We start from the raw sequence: 15,393 nt of genomic DNA, 5'->3' as shown, positions 1-15,393 counted from the left end.
GCAGTCACGTGATCGGTCGATATATATCGGTAAAATTAGCCGATACCGATAGTTCGAAATTTGTAAAAAACATGACCGATATATCGGTCGGCCGATATATCGATCGGGCCCTAGTATATATATGAATATAAAACATGAATAAAACAGTAAAGTTCACAATATTATCCTAAAATTTATTTGAACAAAATATGTGATGCGGCAAATAACAAACTACAAATTTGTTAGAAAAATCAATATCCAGACAAAATCTAAATATGTCAATCGTTTAGAGAGGTGGTTTTCAAACTTTTTTTGCTCGCGGCACACTTGTGAAAAAATAAAGCTTTCCTTAAACAAGTTATTCTGCAAATTTGAATGCGATGCGTGTGCCTGTTTTGAGAAACAGTCAAACCGAGGTTCCATCGCTCCTTTTTTGCTTTTGATTTCAGTCAAAGCAAGAAATAGCCACGGAGATACAAATGGTGGATAGATTATTTGGATGGCTTTGCGCCGATGATTGAATATAATTTGTAAGCAGATAGCCAAAACTCGTCCAAACTTGCTTTCCTGTTGCCCAACTGAACGCGGATGTCTTGTTCACAAAAACATTATGACATCACAATACAAATATGCCGGAACAATCCCCCTTACTACAACGACGAGGCAAACTCAATAATATTATCAGTCTAAGTAATTATGGATACTCAAGTCTCACAAGCTTGCCCGTTTCATCCATGCCTATGTGTAACGCGAGAAGCTTATTTTTAAAATTCGCAAAAGCTCCTCGACACCCTTTAAAATCTGCGGCACACAGTTTGAGAAACGCTGGTTTAAAGAATGCAAACCACAAATTATGTAAGACTCAAACATTCATTCACGTACATATTCTAAACTTTGACAGACTTTTACCAATTGCATTCTCGAGTTTAATGTTTCAGATGAATGTAGGTTTAATATCCATATCGTTTAATTTTCCAACGAAATTTTATTTATTGACTCGACATAGGAGTTTTGTTAAGATTGTATCAATCATCAAGAATGTTGTATATATATAGTAAATAATTTTCTCGTACTTCATGATTCCGGCACTGAATCGCAGGCAACGGAAACATCTTCGTAATGTCCACAATCGTGATTGCCCCAACCTTCATGTCTGCAATAAGTGATGTCGCTTTCAATTCCAGTGCATTGGACTTCATCGAGCCATATCTTCCCATTACCTTCTCCAAAATACGCTTCATCATGGTAGCTTGAGGCGTTTCCGAAACCAAGCATGTGGCAGACAACGTTTGATTCTTTCTGTCCCCAATGATCATCACAGATCGTTCCCCATATACCGTTGTAACGAATTTCAACACGACCTGAACGTTGAGTGCTGTTTCCTCCTAACAATCGCACAGCTATCGGATATTCTGAATACAATTACATACTTGATCATATCTGACAACAGCGTAGGTGATTAATGTTAGTCAGATATATATACATATTTATATCTTTGAATATTTTCTCAAACAATTTCCTATGTATATTTAAATACATTTATAAAATTTCAACGACAATTGTATCTCACCTAAACTTTCTATATGATACAGAGTTTGTTTCATAGTTTCGATGGAATCCTTCACAGAAGAAGAAAACTCTGAAAAAATGTTTGCACAAATAACAATTTCTCAGGGATGATGAAGTATAAAAGAGGCCCGCATTTCGTATAGTAGATTAACAATAGGTATACAAGGATGCAATTTAAAATTTAGGCGCCTCGTCAACTTTAATAAGAAAACCTGGAATTAGCCGTTTCATTGTATGTCAAAAAGATTGGTTCGATATATTATAAAACACTAACGGCAATGGAAATTTCTAGACGCGGTATAGCACGCGCAGACATACGGATCGTTGGATTGACCAAATAGGCCTGCAGCTCATAGATAACAAGAGTAAAAATGAAATATTTCTAATGGAACAAACGTTTAGGATTGATGCTGATCATATTGGTGTCAGTTTATAAGAAAAACCTTGAATTAACCGTTTGATTGTATATTCAACAAGGGGATAGAATGCGGAATAGAATGGACATACACATTAACGAGCAATGTGCAATCACGAGAGGGAAAAATTGCTTCCAAATATTGGTTCATCTATTAAATATAAAAATATGAAAACCAATTACCCCTACACCTTATAGATAACTGATAATATTGAGCCATCAATTTCTTTATCGAAAGAGATAAATAAAAATAAATTAATTCTTATTACTCAAACCTCCGTGATTGATGCGGATCAAATATGTGTCGATATCAATGTGTCTCATATGATCTTTTATTGATACCATCTTCATCTCCATCTCTGTGATTCAAAATAAAAAATATGTTTTTTTGTTTTGTTAATTTGAAGTATGTAGGCACTGTTTAAGATGAAAATTGAAAAAGACAATTCTAAATTATTTTTTTGTAGCAAATTAGTACAATAGTACAAAAATATATTTGCCAGTCGAATCACACCTATACGACTAAATTGAAAGTTGTTCGATGACAATAAGTACGTTAGAAGTGAATTCAAACAATTTTCTATGTGAATTTAATAAATACATCTATAACATTTCGACGACAATTGTATCTTACCTAAATTTTCCACATGATGCAGAGATAGAATGCATACAAATACACATATTAACCAGCAGCAATGTGCATCAGGAGAGGGAAAAATTGTTTTTAAATATTTTACCATCTTTTATTTATAAAAAACATGAAAACCAAATAGGTTACACCTTGAATAACTGATAACCTTAAAAATTAAATTGTTATATTGAGCCACCATTTTGCCTCATCGAAGACGATAAATTAAAATAAAATATTTCTAATTAAACAAACTTTCATGATTGATGCGGGTCAAGTTTGTCTCGTTTTCAATTTTTCTCATACGATCTTCCATTGTTATCATTTTCCTTTCCATTTCTGTAAGTCCAAATGAAGAATATGTTTTTTTTTAGATATCACTTTGAAGAATGGAAGCACTATTTAGGATGAAAATGAAATTAAGATGATAAGATGAAAATTGAAAAGATACACGATTCTGCATTATGGTGCATAACGCTAATGATGAATAATGTTGGGTACAAGTCTGTTGTGTCGTGAACTCGAAGAATAGACGATGTTTGTAGATATTCAAAATGTATTACAGAAACACGCAGTCATCGACTGAAGCATCAACAAAAGAAGAAGCGCGAGACAGAAAACCAAGGTCACTCATGCATGAAATAATGGGAGCCATAACACAGTATACCACAAAGTCCTCATTTCTAGAGTGACGACAAGTCACATATCCGAGAACCACAATTTATTAAATTCAGGTCTCAACATGAGTCATTGCAGTTTCAAGCCCCTATTGAGAACACTTCTGTTCCGATTAAATTTTATGAACAACAAAGTAAAGAATAAATGTTAGGTTTGACCTCGCACGCCTCACACTTTTTACCATTTATATTTCTCTATTATCTTAACAATCCCGGACAAATTATGTTCTATCTTTATTATCTTGATTTCCTGTTGACAGTGACTCATTATTTGGCCATAATGAAGACATAGGGAGTGAAACTTTTTCTCCGGGTTTTGAGATAACGCTTTTCTGATACTTTGTTCTATACGGCACTGTGGGATTGCGAAAGTGTCGTTTAATATTGAGATTTGCCTCGGATATAGTTTATATTAGGGGTGTGGGCTTCGTGAAATCTGTTATATTAAGTTAGCTTGGTTAGGTCCTATTGAGTATTGGCTATTATTGCTTGTTATTGTGAATGTTATTTTATCATTCTTCCATTGCTTATTTCTAGTGCATCCGTGTCGTTATAAATTAGTTTTATCGTTGGTCTTTAAGTTTCTGTGCCGTAGCAACATTTTACTCTTATGTGGCGATTGATGAATACAGTTCGTTTTCTAAGGATCTCGTTGCATCTTTACTACTTTGGTTGTGCAGTTACTAGGAGCTGGAAGATCGCGCATAATACTTCAGGGCGGGTGCGGGTGCAAATAGGACTCCACTACAACAACGTTGAGTGGGTTGGAATTCACGTTCCAACTTTACAATAAATATAAGCCATTATGACACTAGGACTTTAAATGTTTATTTATACCAACCAGTAATCAGTATTTTATTTTATCCATCATACATGAAATATCGTACACTAATGAATACAGAATGAAAAAAGAGGCGAAACTGATAAGTCGGGGTGAAAAGGAGTCGTGAGAAACCAGGACTGGTTATCGAGCAGCGACATCCGAGAAAAAAAAAGCTAACAGTAATTAATGATAGCATAAAAAAGTCTAAAAATTAGCAAGAGGATTATTGGAAGAAATTACAGTCGAGGCGACCTGGGTTTCCAGAAGACGCCCGATACAGGATACACAAAAAAAACCTACTCCTAGCATCGGTGTGCAAGTTACCATGGAAACAGCAGCAAGAGTGCAATTCGGCGACAGAATAAACCGTTACTGCGTTACTCATACTGCAGCATGCTAACGATGGTTGTTGGATATATATATATATATATATATATATATATATAAATATCAGGAGGGAAGAATGTGTGAAAGTGATTGGGTAAGATGCTGAAATCGTCATAAGTTATTAGAATACATACCGTAAAATATGGGTAGGCTAGCATTATGAGTTGGCCAACATAAGTGCAGCATGAAATAACAAGCATTATAGATAGAGTGAGTCGGTATATCAATGACAGATGAAATAAACACTGAATATATATTAACAGTGGTATTACTCTATTAGAGAAATATCAAGAACAAATTACGATACAGCGGAACAGGAAATATGCACGCATCTTACAAGATATTTTGAAGATAGCTATAAATTTGTAGTTGAACAGAAACCAATAATATGGATCATAAGCGGAAGAGAGTTGGCTTTGACCTAGAATAGCCTATCAGCCACTTACAAATATTGTGAAATCATCAACCAGTCCTCGAATTATTTATATATATATATATACGGCTAAATACGAAGTTATTCGAAGACAATATGCAAGTTGGAAGTAAAGGGTACTCACCAACCATTAGTTTTTGGACTCTGTGTTTATTCTGAAACGAAGACAGATAAAGAGATTAGATACTATAGTAGATAGATACTGTCATACTGATAAGTAACTTTGAGGCTACAGAATGAATATAGTTTTTCCAACTCATTGTTTAGGATTGCCGAGTCTGAAGCAGTCTGAAACTATAAATTCAGATTGGACGAGAGAGTTCGTTAAGCATTTACCTGAAACACAAAAAACATTCCGCATGCTGCTAGTCCAAAAGTTAAGATGAGAGCCGTAGTTATGACGATGTTGTAGCAAATGATTTTTCGATTCTTTATTTCCGATTTTTTCTTGCAAGAATCATCTATAAGTAGTTCATCAAAAGTTTCTTTTATCAAATCACAATTTTTAAGATTGGTCAGTTTACCACTAAATGGAGCAATATTTTGTAAATTTTAATATATATTATTGATAGTGAACATACTTTGACTAACAAATATACAACGTTAGAATATTCGCGCCAGCCACAGTGGTACTTTTACAACCAATTTGGCAATGGAAGAAAATCGCTATTTTTATCAAACGCGTCATTTATAGGTAGGCCTACGTCAGTGGTTTGTCTGCTACCTTGTCTTGTGGGTCCAGATGAGCCGGTGGGATGTATAAACTCCTCATACACGTTTTCGTTTGTCTCCTCTGGTTGTACGACGTTACCGTACATTTGAGACATGTTATTTCACCTTCATTGAAGCTCCAACAAAAAGTACAAATGAATGAAAACTATGACCAAACTATATTAAGTCCAAAACAATTGTGAGTCATATTCATTTGATTTGAAGTTGGAAATATAAAAGGAAAAATGCGCAAAAATATTTTTGCATATTTCAATTTGCAACCGTGTGGGTTTTTATCCAACAATACATTATAGCGTTGAAAGGAAATGATGTCGGTTTCGTTGTGAGTATTTCGCTGTGATCAGAAGGTCATGTGATTGGTCCGAAAGTTATGAAATTCTTTCGACTATGACTAATCCTTACAATCAACTGCGAGACTCTTTATATATTTATTCGGCGTATTTATGTCTTGTTTTTCCAGCATCAGAAAAACTTAGTAATGATTTGTGTTTTGTTTAATGGATAATTCTGATTCAGATTCTGCTTCTAGGCGCATCGCGGTGCCACGGTAGCCTACTATAAGTTTCCTCACAGTTCCTCTTATTACATTATACTCCTATAACAAGGTTTGTAATGTAATCTACTAGAGTCCATGCTAGCTAACTGCTTGAAGGGTAAAATACACTAAATCATTTTTCATTTCTTCATTCTCTAAATTGTTCATTGAAATCATGGAAACGATGTTAGCAGTGCTTGCGCTGCTTACGTGTTGTTGAAATATATATAGTGGAGTGTGGAAAATATTAGGACAAAAACATTGTTGTGATCATCAGTGGCCGAGCTCGATCACGCACGGCGCATAGTGTTATGATGCTTGAACACGTCAAATATGATTCACTTGAAGTACGCACGAAATATGCAGAAATTTCAAATGGAAATTTCCCATGAAGCAAATGCACTTTTGACATTTAACTCAGTCCTGATGTATGAAGAATTTCAAATAAAAATTTTCCATATGTCAATTGGAATTTTTGCACTTAGCTCAGCTCAAATGTTCATGAAATTAGGTTCACATAAGCAATACAAAGTGTCCTGCACAACAATTTTCTTCTCGCATAATGGCCCATAGGCCTACCCATTTTATTTGCGAACCTGAGCAAATTATCCAAAAGTCTGCATATTCTATTCTTATCAACTTCTCTTCGAAAACTTTTTCTGCAATAAATCATTTGGACTACATATAAAATTCTAAAAAATTGTGTTATTTATGTAAAGAAAATTTTTTGTCGGAATCAGTTGACATGCAGGTTCAATTGAAAAAAAAAATTAATAATTAAGTCAACGATGTCGGTAATGACCCACAATCATGTGTATGCATGATCATTTATAGCAGTGGTTGCAAACCTTTTATATCTCGTAGCCCTCTACCGGAGGCTTTTAGCACTCATGACCCTCTATTTATAATTCCAAAAGTATTTATAGTGTTACTTTGATTGGTAGATTCCAAATCCCGTTTCTTTCAAATATTCCATGCTCAGCAAAAGGAAAATGCCCTGTGAAATAACCTTATCAATCAATGAAACTAGATAGCGAGCGGAGACCACCGACTTATTGATCTGCGTTTTCGATTCCTTTTCTCTGACTCAATAGAGACACCGCGTGTCCCATCATTAATTAATTAATAACTCGCTAATTATACAACATTATTCATACAAAATCAATAGGCTTTTGGTCCAATATATGATGAATGCACATGCAAAATTTGGAGCAGATTCAACCTCGCTTTCGTGAAATATCGCGTGTATTAAACAGACAGACAAATACCTATCAACATACTTACCGATCGAGATCGATAAGTGAATAGGAAGAACGGGGCGTTTTCTAGTAAAAGTAAAATCAGTTTTGCGTCTGGCATGGTGTCCCTTATCCAAATGCTCTGAGGCCATCTGGTGGGTCAGGGGCCCTCGGTTGGGAACCATTGATTTATAGGGATATCCAGATGTTTGAGTGGAGAGTGCTAATAACAAAATTCTATACATTAGCATGACAACTAAAAACACCAATTCCGTTTTGATGGGCGGCGTACAGGCCAAAGTGAATTTTATCAAAGCCGCCCTATTATCGAGCATTTATCAACTATTTGGCCAAAATGTTTCGTCGTTTTCTATATACATAAGGAATCTAAAAGGGCAGACCTCTTCCCGTTCTAGTAAGTTGAAGGCCCATGTATAGAAGTATAATTTAGTATTTATTATTATATTCCCCGTAAAACACTATTACTGTAACCATAATTTCATCACATACGATTTGAACCAGATCCTATACCAACATCTAGTATCTATACCAACACCTAATAGTATCTTAAAGTTGGCCAACACATCTTGGACTAAGATTGACAATAAAGTCATGCATTACTAAATTTTAAAGCGGGTGAAGAATGGGTATATGCAGCGCCGGTTTAACCATTAAACAATATAAGCACGTGCTTAGGGCACCAAGCAAAGAGGGGCACCACAGAAATTTTATATAGTTTATCGTTGTTTATTAAAATATTACGAGTTCACCAGACGACTCAAACTTCAAAGTGTTCCCTTTTTTTTGTCTTCAAGTACCATATTAACCTTTAATAAAAATAAACACTGAAACTTATTTATTGGACACGAAATGGGCCTATGAGTCGTTTTCTTAAATTGTTGTTGTTTTTTCTTTCTTGTATTCTCCTTGTTGCTGCATTTTTGTTTTAGAAAAAATTGTTTTCTCTTCAACAATTGGACCAATAAACTATTTACACTATGTGGCGGTTCCACGATCGCACTTCAACAATCTAGTGGTCAGCGAAGTCGGGAGTTTTTTGATAAGGTAGACCAGGGTGGTCCAAACCCAGTCATACTGATACATTCCGTGCGGCTCACAGAACAATTTAGCGCATATTTGTATCTAATGGAGGGACGTTTTTAAGTTTCATAAGCTATTCCAACTGGGGTTGAAATCCCGAGATTCAAACCCTTTTTCTATCGCCTTGTGCCTCTATTTTAGTGAAAACACTCCTCTGTTTCCAAGCGTGGGCCATGTGACAGCAGTGACGAAAGGCAGAGCCGACTTAACGCAGCGCAATCCAGTTTTTTTTTAGCTAGGTCCCGAAATACCAACTTAGACGGACTTGGTTGGTATTTGACGATGACACTAAGCTTGCTCACGCTGCAAGTTTTTAAATTACTCAATGTAACAATTCGTAATAAAATGAGTGTCGCAAGAAGGTGACATAAGGAAAACACGGCGGAAACGTATTTCCTCGCCCATCACACAGTGTCTGGTATGATTTCGAGTAATATCTGTCACGAAAGAATATGATTTGAATCGACATTAAACGCGAGATGCGCAAAATACAACGGTAATTCTCAGGAATTAACTTTAAGATGACTGAAGGCTTTATATATCTTCTTTAAAAGAACTCCACCCATGCAACATAATAATAGTCTGTTTAGAACGGTAAACTCTCGTTGTTTATTAAATTTAAAGTAAGTAAACTCGTGATATTTTGATCACTTTTGGGTTTTCTCCGACTTGCGGCCCGCGAGACCTCTTCAAAAGTTTTTGCGGTCCTTCAACCTAGCAACCTTGAACCACCCTGAGGTAGACTACTAGGTACCGGTAAAATTTCAAACTACAGTTGTGACTTGTATACTCTGGTATTTCAATTCACGTTGAGACTGGAGGCATGAATCTTTATTGTCACGCTTCCTCAGGATTAGCGATTAGCCGATATATCGGCCCGATATTGCGTGTTTGCCGATATATATATCGGCTATATATAACAGTTGAAAAACCCATGAAATGTTTGTAAAAGTTGTTTTATTTACTGTTGGTTGTGATTATTTTTGATTGATTAAAATACACTTATGTGTTTTTTTATTGTTTTTATAATTCAATTACACATAAGGGGGCACCAAAGTCTTCAGTGCTCAGGGGCACCATAACTTGAACAGCACTTGATGGAAATCCGTGAGTCAGATTCCGTGAAAAACGTGAGACAGATTTATTTGAATTCCATCAAGAAGTGCTGAATGCGTGAGAACACGTGTGTTTGAACATTTGCAATTTGCAACCTTGTTTCCTTTGATCCGACAATAGATCACAGCGTTGGAAACGAAATAGTGTCGGTTTCGCTGTGTCAAACAATTTTATTGTGATTCAAAATGACCGAAAGGTTGGAATTTATTTCTGGCTATGACTAATTCTCACAAATCGACTCCAAGAGTTTTTAATATAACGGTAAGTTGAGTTGGGGCAATTGTAATTTTACACCAAACTTCATAAACAGTCATAGGAGTAATTTTTGTTGCATAATCAATACTTTTACCACGATGTAGACCAGAACAAGATTTCAAACCAAATGTTTGCTTGTATAATGGCCCATCTCTGTTGCAGACCAACAGACCAATGTTTTATACGTCGTGAGAAATGCATATTTTTTTAGACTATATATAGAAAAATTGAGAATAGCATATCGGATTTGCGAGAAATAAAATAGATCGGAACAGCTACCGGGTTCGGCCGGAAGACGGAATACGTCGGTTTGTGAAAGTCTCTGAGGTCTGAAGTTACGAACAATTGCTATGTATGATGAGGAAAAATGCCTTTTTTACTCTTTAAAAAGGGGGGTGGAGGGGGGAATCACTTACCGAAAATAATACGATCAACAAATATCGACACTGAATTTAAATTCTAATGTTCGTCCTTGACAGATAAAATCTGCTTAGAATTCTCATCTAATCTAGGATGAGGCGAATGGACCAAGTATACTTTTTGATTATTTGTATAAATATTTTGACTCTTGTATAAAAGTCCGATTCGCTACTGTCTGGGTATTGCTTCCTTGATTTATATAATGCAATGAGGCTGAAAAATTGCTCATATCATTTTAACTTTGATATAATCCACCCAACATTCAATCCTATATTCCTTTGAACGAACTTTCTATTAAAAAATACTTTTCTTTTGTTTCCGTATATTGAATTCTCAAAATTTTCAATCAAACTTTTATTTATATAAATTGTGAACATAAGTTTATCGGCAAAAATTTCTGTAGATTCACATTAAACTCGTAAACAAAAACATAAAACGAAAAATAGATTCCTCAAAATTTTAGGATGTAAACATATATTATTTATGTTCTAATAAATATGTTTGTGGAAACAAATGCAAAGAAAAGCTACTATGCTAATACCTACAGTATATTATTCGGAAACGATTAAAAAGCTTAATTTATGATTTTTTCGAACCACTGTATTCCGACGTTTAATGAAATGCTCTAATATTTTCATTGCAAATTCGCAATACATCATGATTTATATTCCTACACAGATAACGTTTAATTGGAATCGGAGTGATTATAAGTTGGAGTAAATTTCAATAATTTCACTGTGATATCATGTAATAATTCACTTTCTGCAGCTTACAAAATTTAGAGTTCTAATATCCAGATGATCCGGAAACCCATATATATATAACTATGATTTCCGAACTTAAAAGCTTCTTTTCAAATATTTGTGAAATTTTGAACGAACACTAGACTGCATTGTTTTAAAAATGAGAAAATGAAAATTCGAGCGCATCAAAAGGGTAATGGACTAACGCATCCCGACATGCTTTTGCAAAATCTCTAGGACGAAAATTCATCGACGGTAACCCACGTGAGGTTTTTATTCAACAGCAGAATTTGGAGTAAAATGCTCCCAGAGTATTTCGATTTAAAATGAAAAATATAAACGTAACTGTCTTTGAAAGATGGTTCCATCTAGTAGAAAAGCAAAAAACGATTGATTTGTTAATTCAACGGTTTTGCCCCAACAATGACATAAAAACATGAAGAAGGATAACAATTAAAAATAAATGATACATGAAACAACTACCTGCATAAAACAGTAAAGCTTTTAATGCTACTCTAAAATTCATTTGAACAAAATATGTAATGCGTCAAAAGACAAACTGCATATTTTTAAAAAAAATTATTATCTAGTCATGATTCAAATTGTTTAAAAAAAGGCAAGCCACAAATTATCTTTCTATGACGCAAACATTTATTCATGTAGATATACTTAACTTTGACAGAATTTTACTAATAGCATTCTCAAATAGAAGTAGGTTTAATATTGTTCCAAAACGATATTAGTGCAGTCATATTTACAAAGTTTTGTTAATCAACAAATCAGTTGTGAATATTGAATAAATATATTTTGAGTTTTTCAAACAGATTATTGCTATTATAACTGGCTTGATAATTATTGTTAAATAATTTTCCATCGAATTTTATTTATCGCCTCGTCATAGAAGTTTGGTTTAGACTGTGGTCCATAATAAATAATTTTCTTGTTCTGCAGATACAGTAGGTACAGGTACAGATTCGCAGACAACGGAAACATCTTCGTAATGACCACAATTGTTATTGCCCCAACCGACATGTAGACAATAAGTGATGTCGCTTTCAATTCCAGTGCATTGGACGTCATCGAGCCATATATTCCCATTACCTTCTCCAAAATACGCTTCATCGTGGTAGCTCGAGGCGTTTCCGAAACCAAGCATGTGGCAGACAACGTTTGATTCTTTCTGTCCCCAATAATCATCACAGATCGTTCCCCATATACCGTTGTAACGAATTTCAACACGACCTGAACGTTGAGTGCTGTTTCCTCCGAACAATCGCACAGCTATCGGATATTCTGAATACAATTATATACTTGATTGTATCTACCAAGAACGTAGGTGATTAATGGGTGCTCTCGTAGTACGTGCGCCATCTTGGTGCACAACCTGAACATAGTATGTGTACCCGGTTAGGGTTCAGCTTGTGCGCCATCTTGGTGCACATACTATGAGAACGCCAATTAATGTTAGTCATATATACATATTCATATCTTTAAATGCTATTTTTTTAAACAATATCCTATGTATACATTTAAATAGGCTATACATTCATGAAATTTCAACGACAATTGTATCTCACCTAAACTTTCTATATGACGCAGAGTTAGTTGCATAGTATCGATAGAATCCTTTACATAAGAAGAAGAATCTAAAATAAAAATGTTTGCACACATAACTATTTGCCACGAATGATGACGTATAGAAGAGACAAGCATCCTGTATGGTATATAAGGAATAGGTATAGAAAAGATACGATTGAAAATTTGGCCGCATCGCCAACTTTAATAGGGAAAACCCGGAATTAACCGTTTCATTGTATATTTAACAAGATCGGTGCAAAATTTCATTGGGCACTGGAATTTTTCTTGTGTGGGAATAGAATGCACATACCCATTAACGAGCTATGTGCATCACGAGAGGGGAAATCGCTTCTAAATATTGTCGCATCTATTATAATTAAAAATATGAAAACCAAGTATGCCTACATCTTATAGATGGATAACTGATAGCAGTAAATTGAATTGTTGTATTGAGCCATCAATTACTTTATCGAACGAGATGGACAAGAATAAATATAAAACGTTTCTAATTGAACAAACCTTCATGATAGATGCGGATTAAATTTGTCTTGTTTTTAATCTCTCTGATATGGTCTTTCATCGTTATCATTTTCATCTCCATTTCTGTAGGTCCAAATAAAGAATATAGGTATTTTTGTATTGATTTGAAAAATACAATAGAAAAACAGAAAATTATACATTATTTTTGTGGCAAATTCTTCTAGTGAATAATGTTGGGTACTAGTCCCAACTAGTTTTTATAAAAAACAAACTGAGATTAAATATGAGCAATTTTAACACTTAGACTTTTATCGTTATTCATACCAACAATATTTTTAAAATCAAACTATCTTTATATCGTGAACTAACAATATTTTCTTTTGATTTTTAGTTACCGCATCAATAAGACATTGTATTTTCAGTCTTCACCAACGCAGGCAACATCAATTGACGTCTTAAATCGCAAGTTGCCAAAACTTTTTTGCCATTCCAATGTCTAACTCAAAATTATCTTTGAGTCTCAGGTCAAGTCTTTATGGTGGTTAGCAGATTTCAATTTCGAGTCAATTCATTTTGTTTAAATAAACCTAGTCACTTCGAGTTTGAACCTTCCAAAACGACTTGAGTTCGAGTTTTTGAATCGAATCTTTACGGCACTAACGTTTGTGGGAATTATGACAACATGCATGAACTTATTGTTGGGTGAATAGTCCGAAGTCACATGTTCATTTACCGGTGTTGACTACTGTTGATGTTTCCTCGACCAATGAATTCCGTGTTCATTTCCGTGACAGCGGAATATAAAAGGTGGATTGACAATTAAAAATTTCAGTCGCGCAGACACTTTTCCTCTCACAGATTTTTAGACATTATTGTAAACATCAGGTTTTTCAGTGGATTCGCTAGCTTTGAAATTTATATAAAATAATTCAATAGCTTTCTTGTCTTCCGGTGAGTTTTAAGCTTATTTGCAGTAATCAAAAATTACTCCCGGAAAATCTGCAATCGACTGAGCTGAGAGTACCTATCAGCTGAATAGTATATAAATCTGTATGGCTAAACACAAATCTGTTCGAAAATAGGAAGTAAGTTGAAAATTAAGTTACTTACCTTCCATTAGTCTTTGGATTCTGAAATTATTCTGAAAGGGAGGCATTAAACGAGATTAGATACTACAAGTACTTCTGATAATTAACTTCAAGGCTTTGATACTAGATTAGTTTCTTCGATTAGGATTGATAACTGTGAAACTATAAACTCAGAGTGGATGAGAGTACGTTAATCATTTACCCGAACAACTAAAATCATTCCACATGCTGCTAGGCCAAAAGTTGAGATGAGAGCTATAGTTAGGGCAATGTCACAGAAACTGATTTTTCGATACTTTCTTTCCGAATTTTTCTTGCAAACGTCATCTATAAAAAGTTCATCATATAGTTTAGATGACAGTTATCTGGTATCATAATATGTATAATGATATGAATGGTCACTTGACCCCCAATTGAGGCTTTATTTTGTAAACTTTATTGTATAGCATTTATAATGAGACACTAACTAACAAATATATTCTGTTGAAATATTTGCGCCAGAGACGATTCCACAAGGAATTTGACAGTGGAAGAAAATAGCTATTTATATTAACGAGTAAGAGCTAATACTGTGATGATAGCCTGTCAGCTACCTTGTCTTGTGGTTCCAGATGATGCGGTGTGATTTCCACAATCCTCATAAAAATTTTCGTTTGTCTCCTCTGCTGGTTCAACGTTACCGTACATTTGAGACATATTATCTTACTTGCATATGAGACCTATTATATCACTTTCATTAAAGCTTCAAGAAAAATTGCGACTGAATAAAAACTCGATCAAACTGTATTAAAACTTGAACAGCACTTGATAGGAATTTCGGAAAACGTGAATCAGATTCATTTGAATTCCATCAAGAAGTGCTAAATGCGTGAAAATACATGTGTTTGGACATTCTCAATTTGCAACCTTGTCTCTTTTCATCCGACAATAGATCACAACGTTGGAAACGAAATAGTGTCGGTTTCGCTGTGGCAAACTATTTTATTGTGATTCCAAATGACCGAAAGGTTGGAATTGATTTCCGGCTATGACTAATCCTCTATGACAATCGACTGCAAGACTTGTTAGTATAACGGAGAGTCGAGTTGCGGCAATTGTAATTTTACACCAAACTTCACTAACAGTCATATGATAATTTTTTTTCATAAGCGATACTTTTAACACGACGTGGCTCAGAACAAGATTTGAAACCCAAT

The 15,393-nt window shown here is 34.7% G+C and overlaps 1 protein-coding gene across 1 annotated transcript in view; it reads right to left on the bottom strand.

Moving 5' to 3' along the window:
- The window catches only part of LOC120331336 (scavenger receptor cysteine-rich type 1 protein M130-like), a 45,867-nt gene that overhangs the window by 7,685 nt on the left and 22,789 nt on the right, over window positions 1-15,393 (bottom strand). Inside the window, exons 20-31 of the mRNA XM_078113837.1 lie at window positions 14,791-14,916; window positions 14,220-14,250; window positions 13,149-13,232; window positions 12,629-12,697; window positions 11,968-12,344; window positions 5,636-5,702; window positions 5,248-5,372; window positions 5,036-5,066; window positions 2,847-2,930; window positions 2,233-2,322; window positions 1,550-1,618; window positions 1,069-1,391 (exon numbers count right to left, since the gene is read on the bottom strand). Coding sequence (XP_077969963.1) covers window positions 1,069-1,391; window positions 1,550-1,618; window positions 2,233-2,322; window positions 2,847-2,930; window positions 5,036-5,066; window positions 5,248-5,372; window positions 5,636-5,702; window positions 11,968-12,344; window positions 12,629-12,697; window positions 13,149-13,232; window positions 14,220-14,250; window positions 14,791-14,916 — 1,476 coding nt within the window. The remainder of the gene's footprint in view (window positions 1-1,068; window positions 1,392-1,549; window positions 1,619-2,232; window positions 2,323-2,846; window positions 2,931-5,035; window positions 5,067-5,247; window positions 5,373-5,635; window positions 5,703-11,967; window positions 12,345-12,628; window positions 12,698-13,148; window positions 13,233-14,219; window positions 14,251-14,790; window positions 14,917-15,393) is intronic.

Source organism: Styela clava, chromosome 6 (assembly GCF_964204865.1).
Source record: "Styela clava chromosome 6, kaStyClav1.hap1.2, whole genome shotgun sequence".
Taxonomy (NCBI): domain Eukaryota; kingdom Metazoa; phylum Chordata; class Ascidiacea; order Stolidobranchia; family Styelidae; genus Styela; species Styela clava.
Note: the sequence above shows the minus strand (reverse complement) of the source record. Positions and strands in the feature narration are given on the sequence as shown.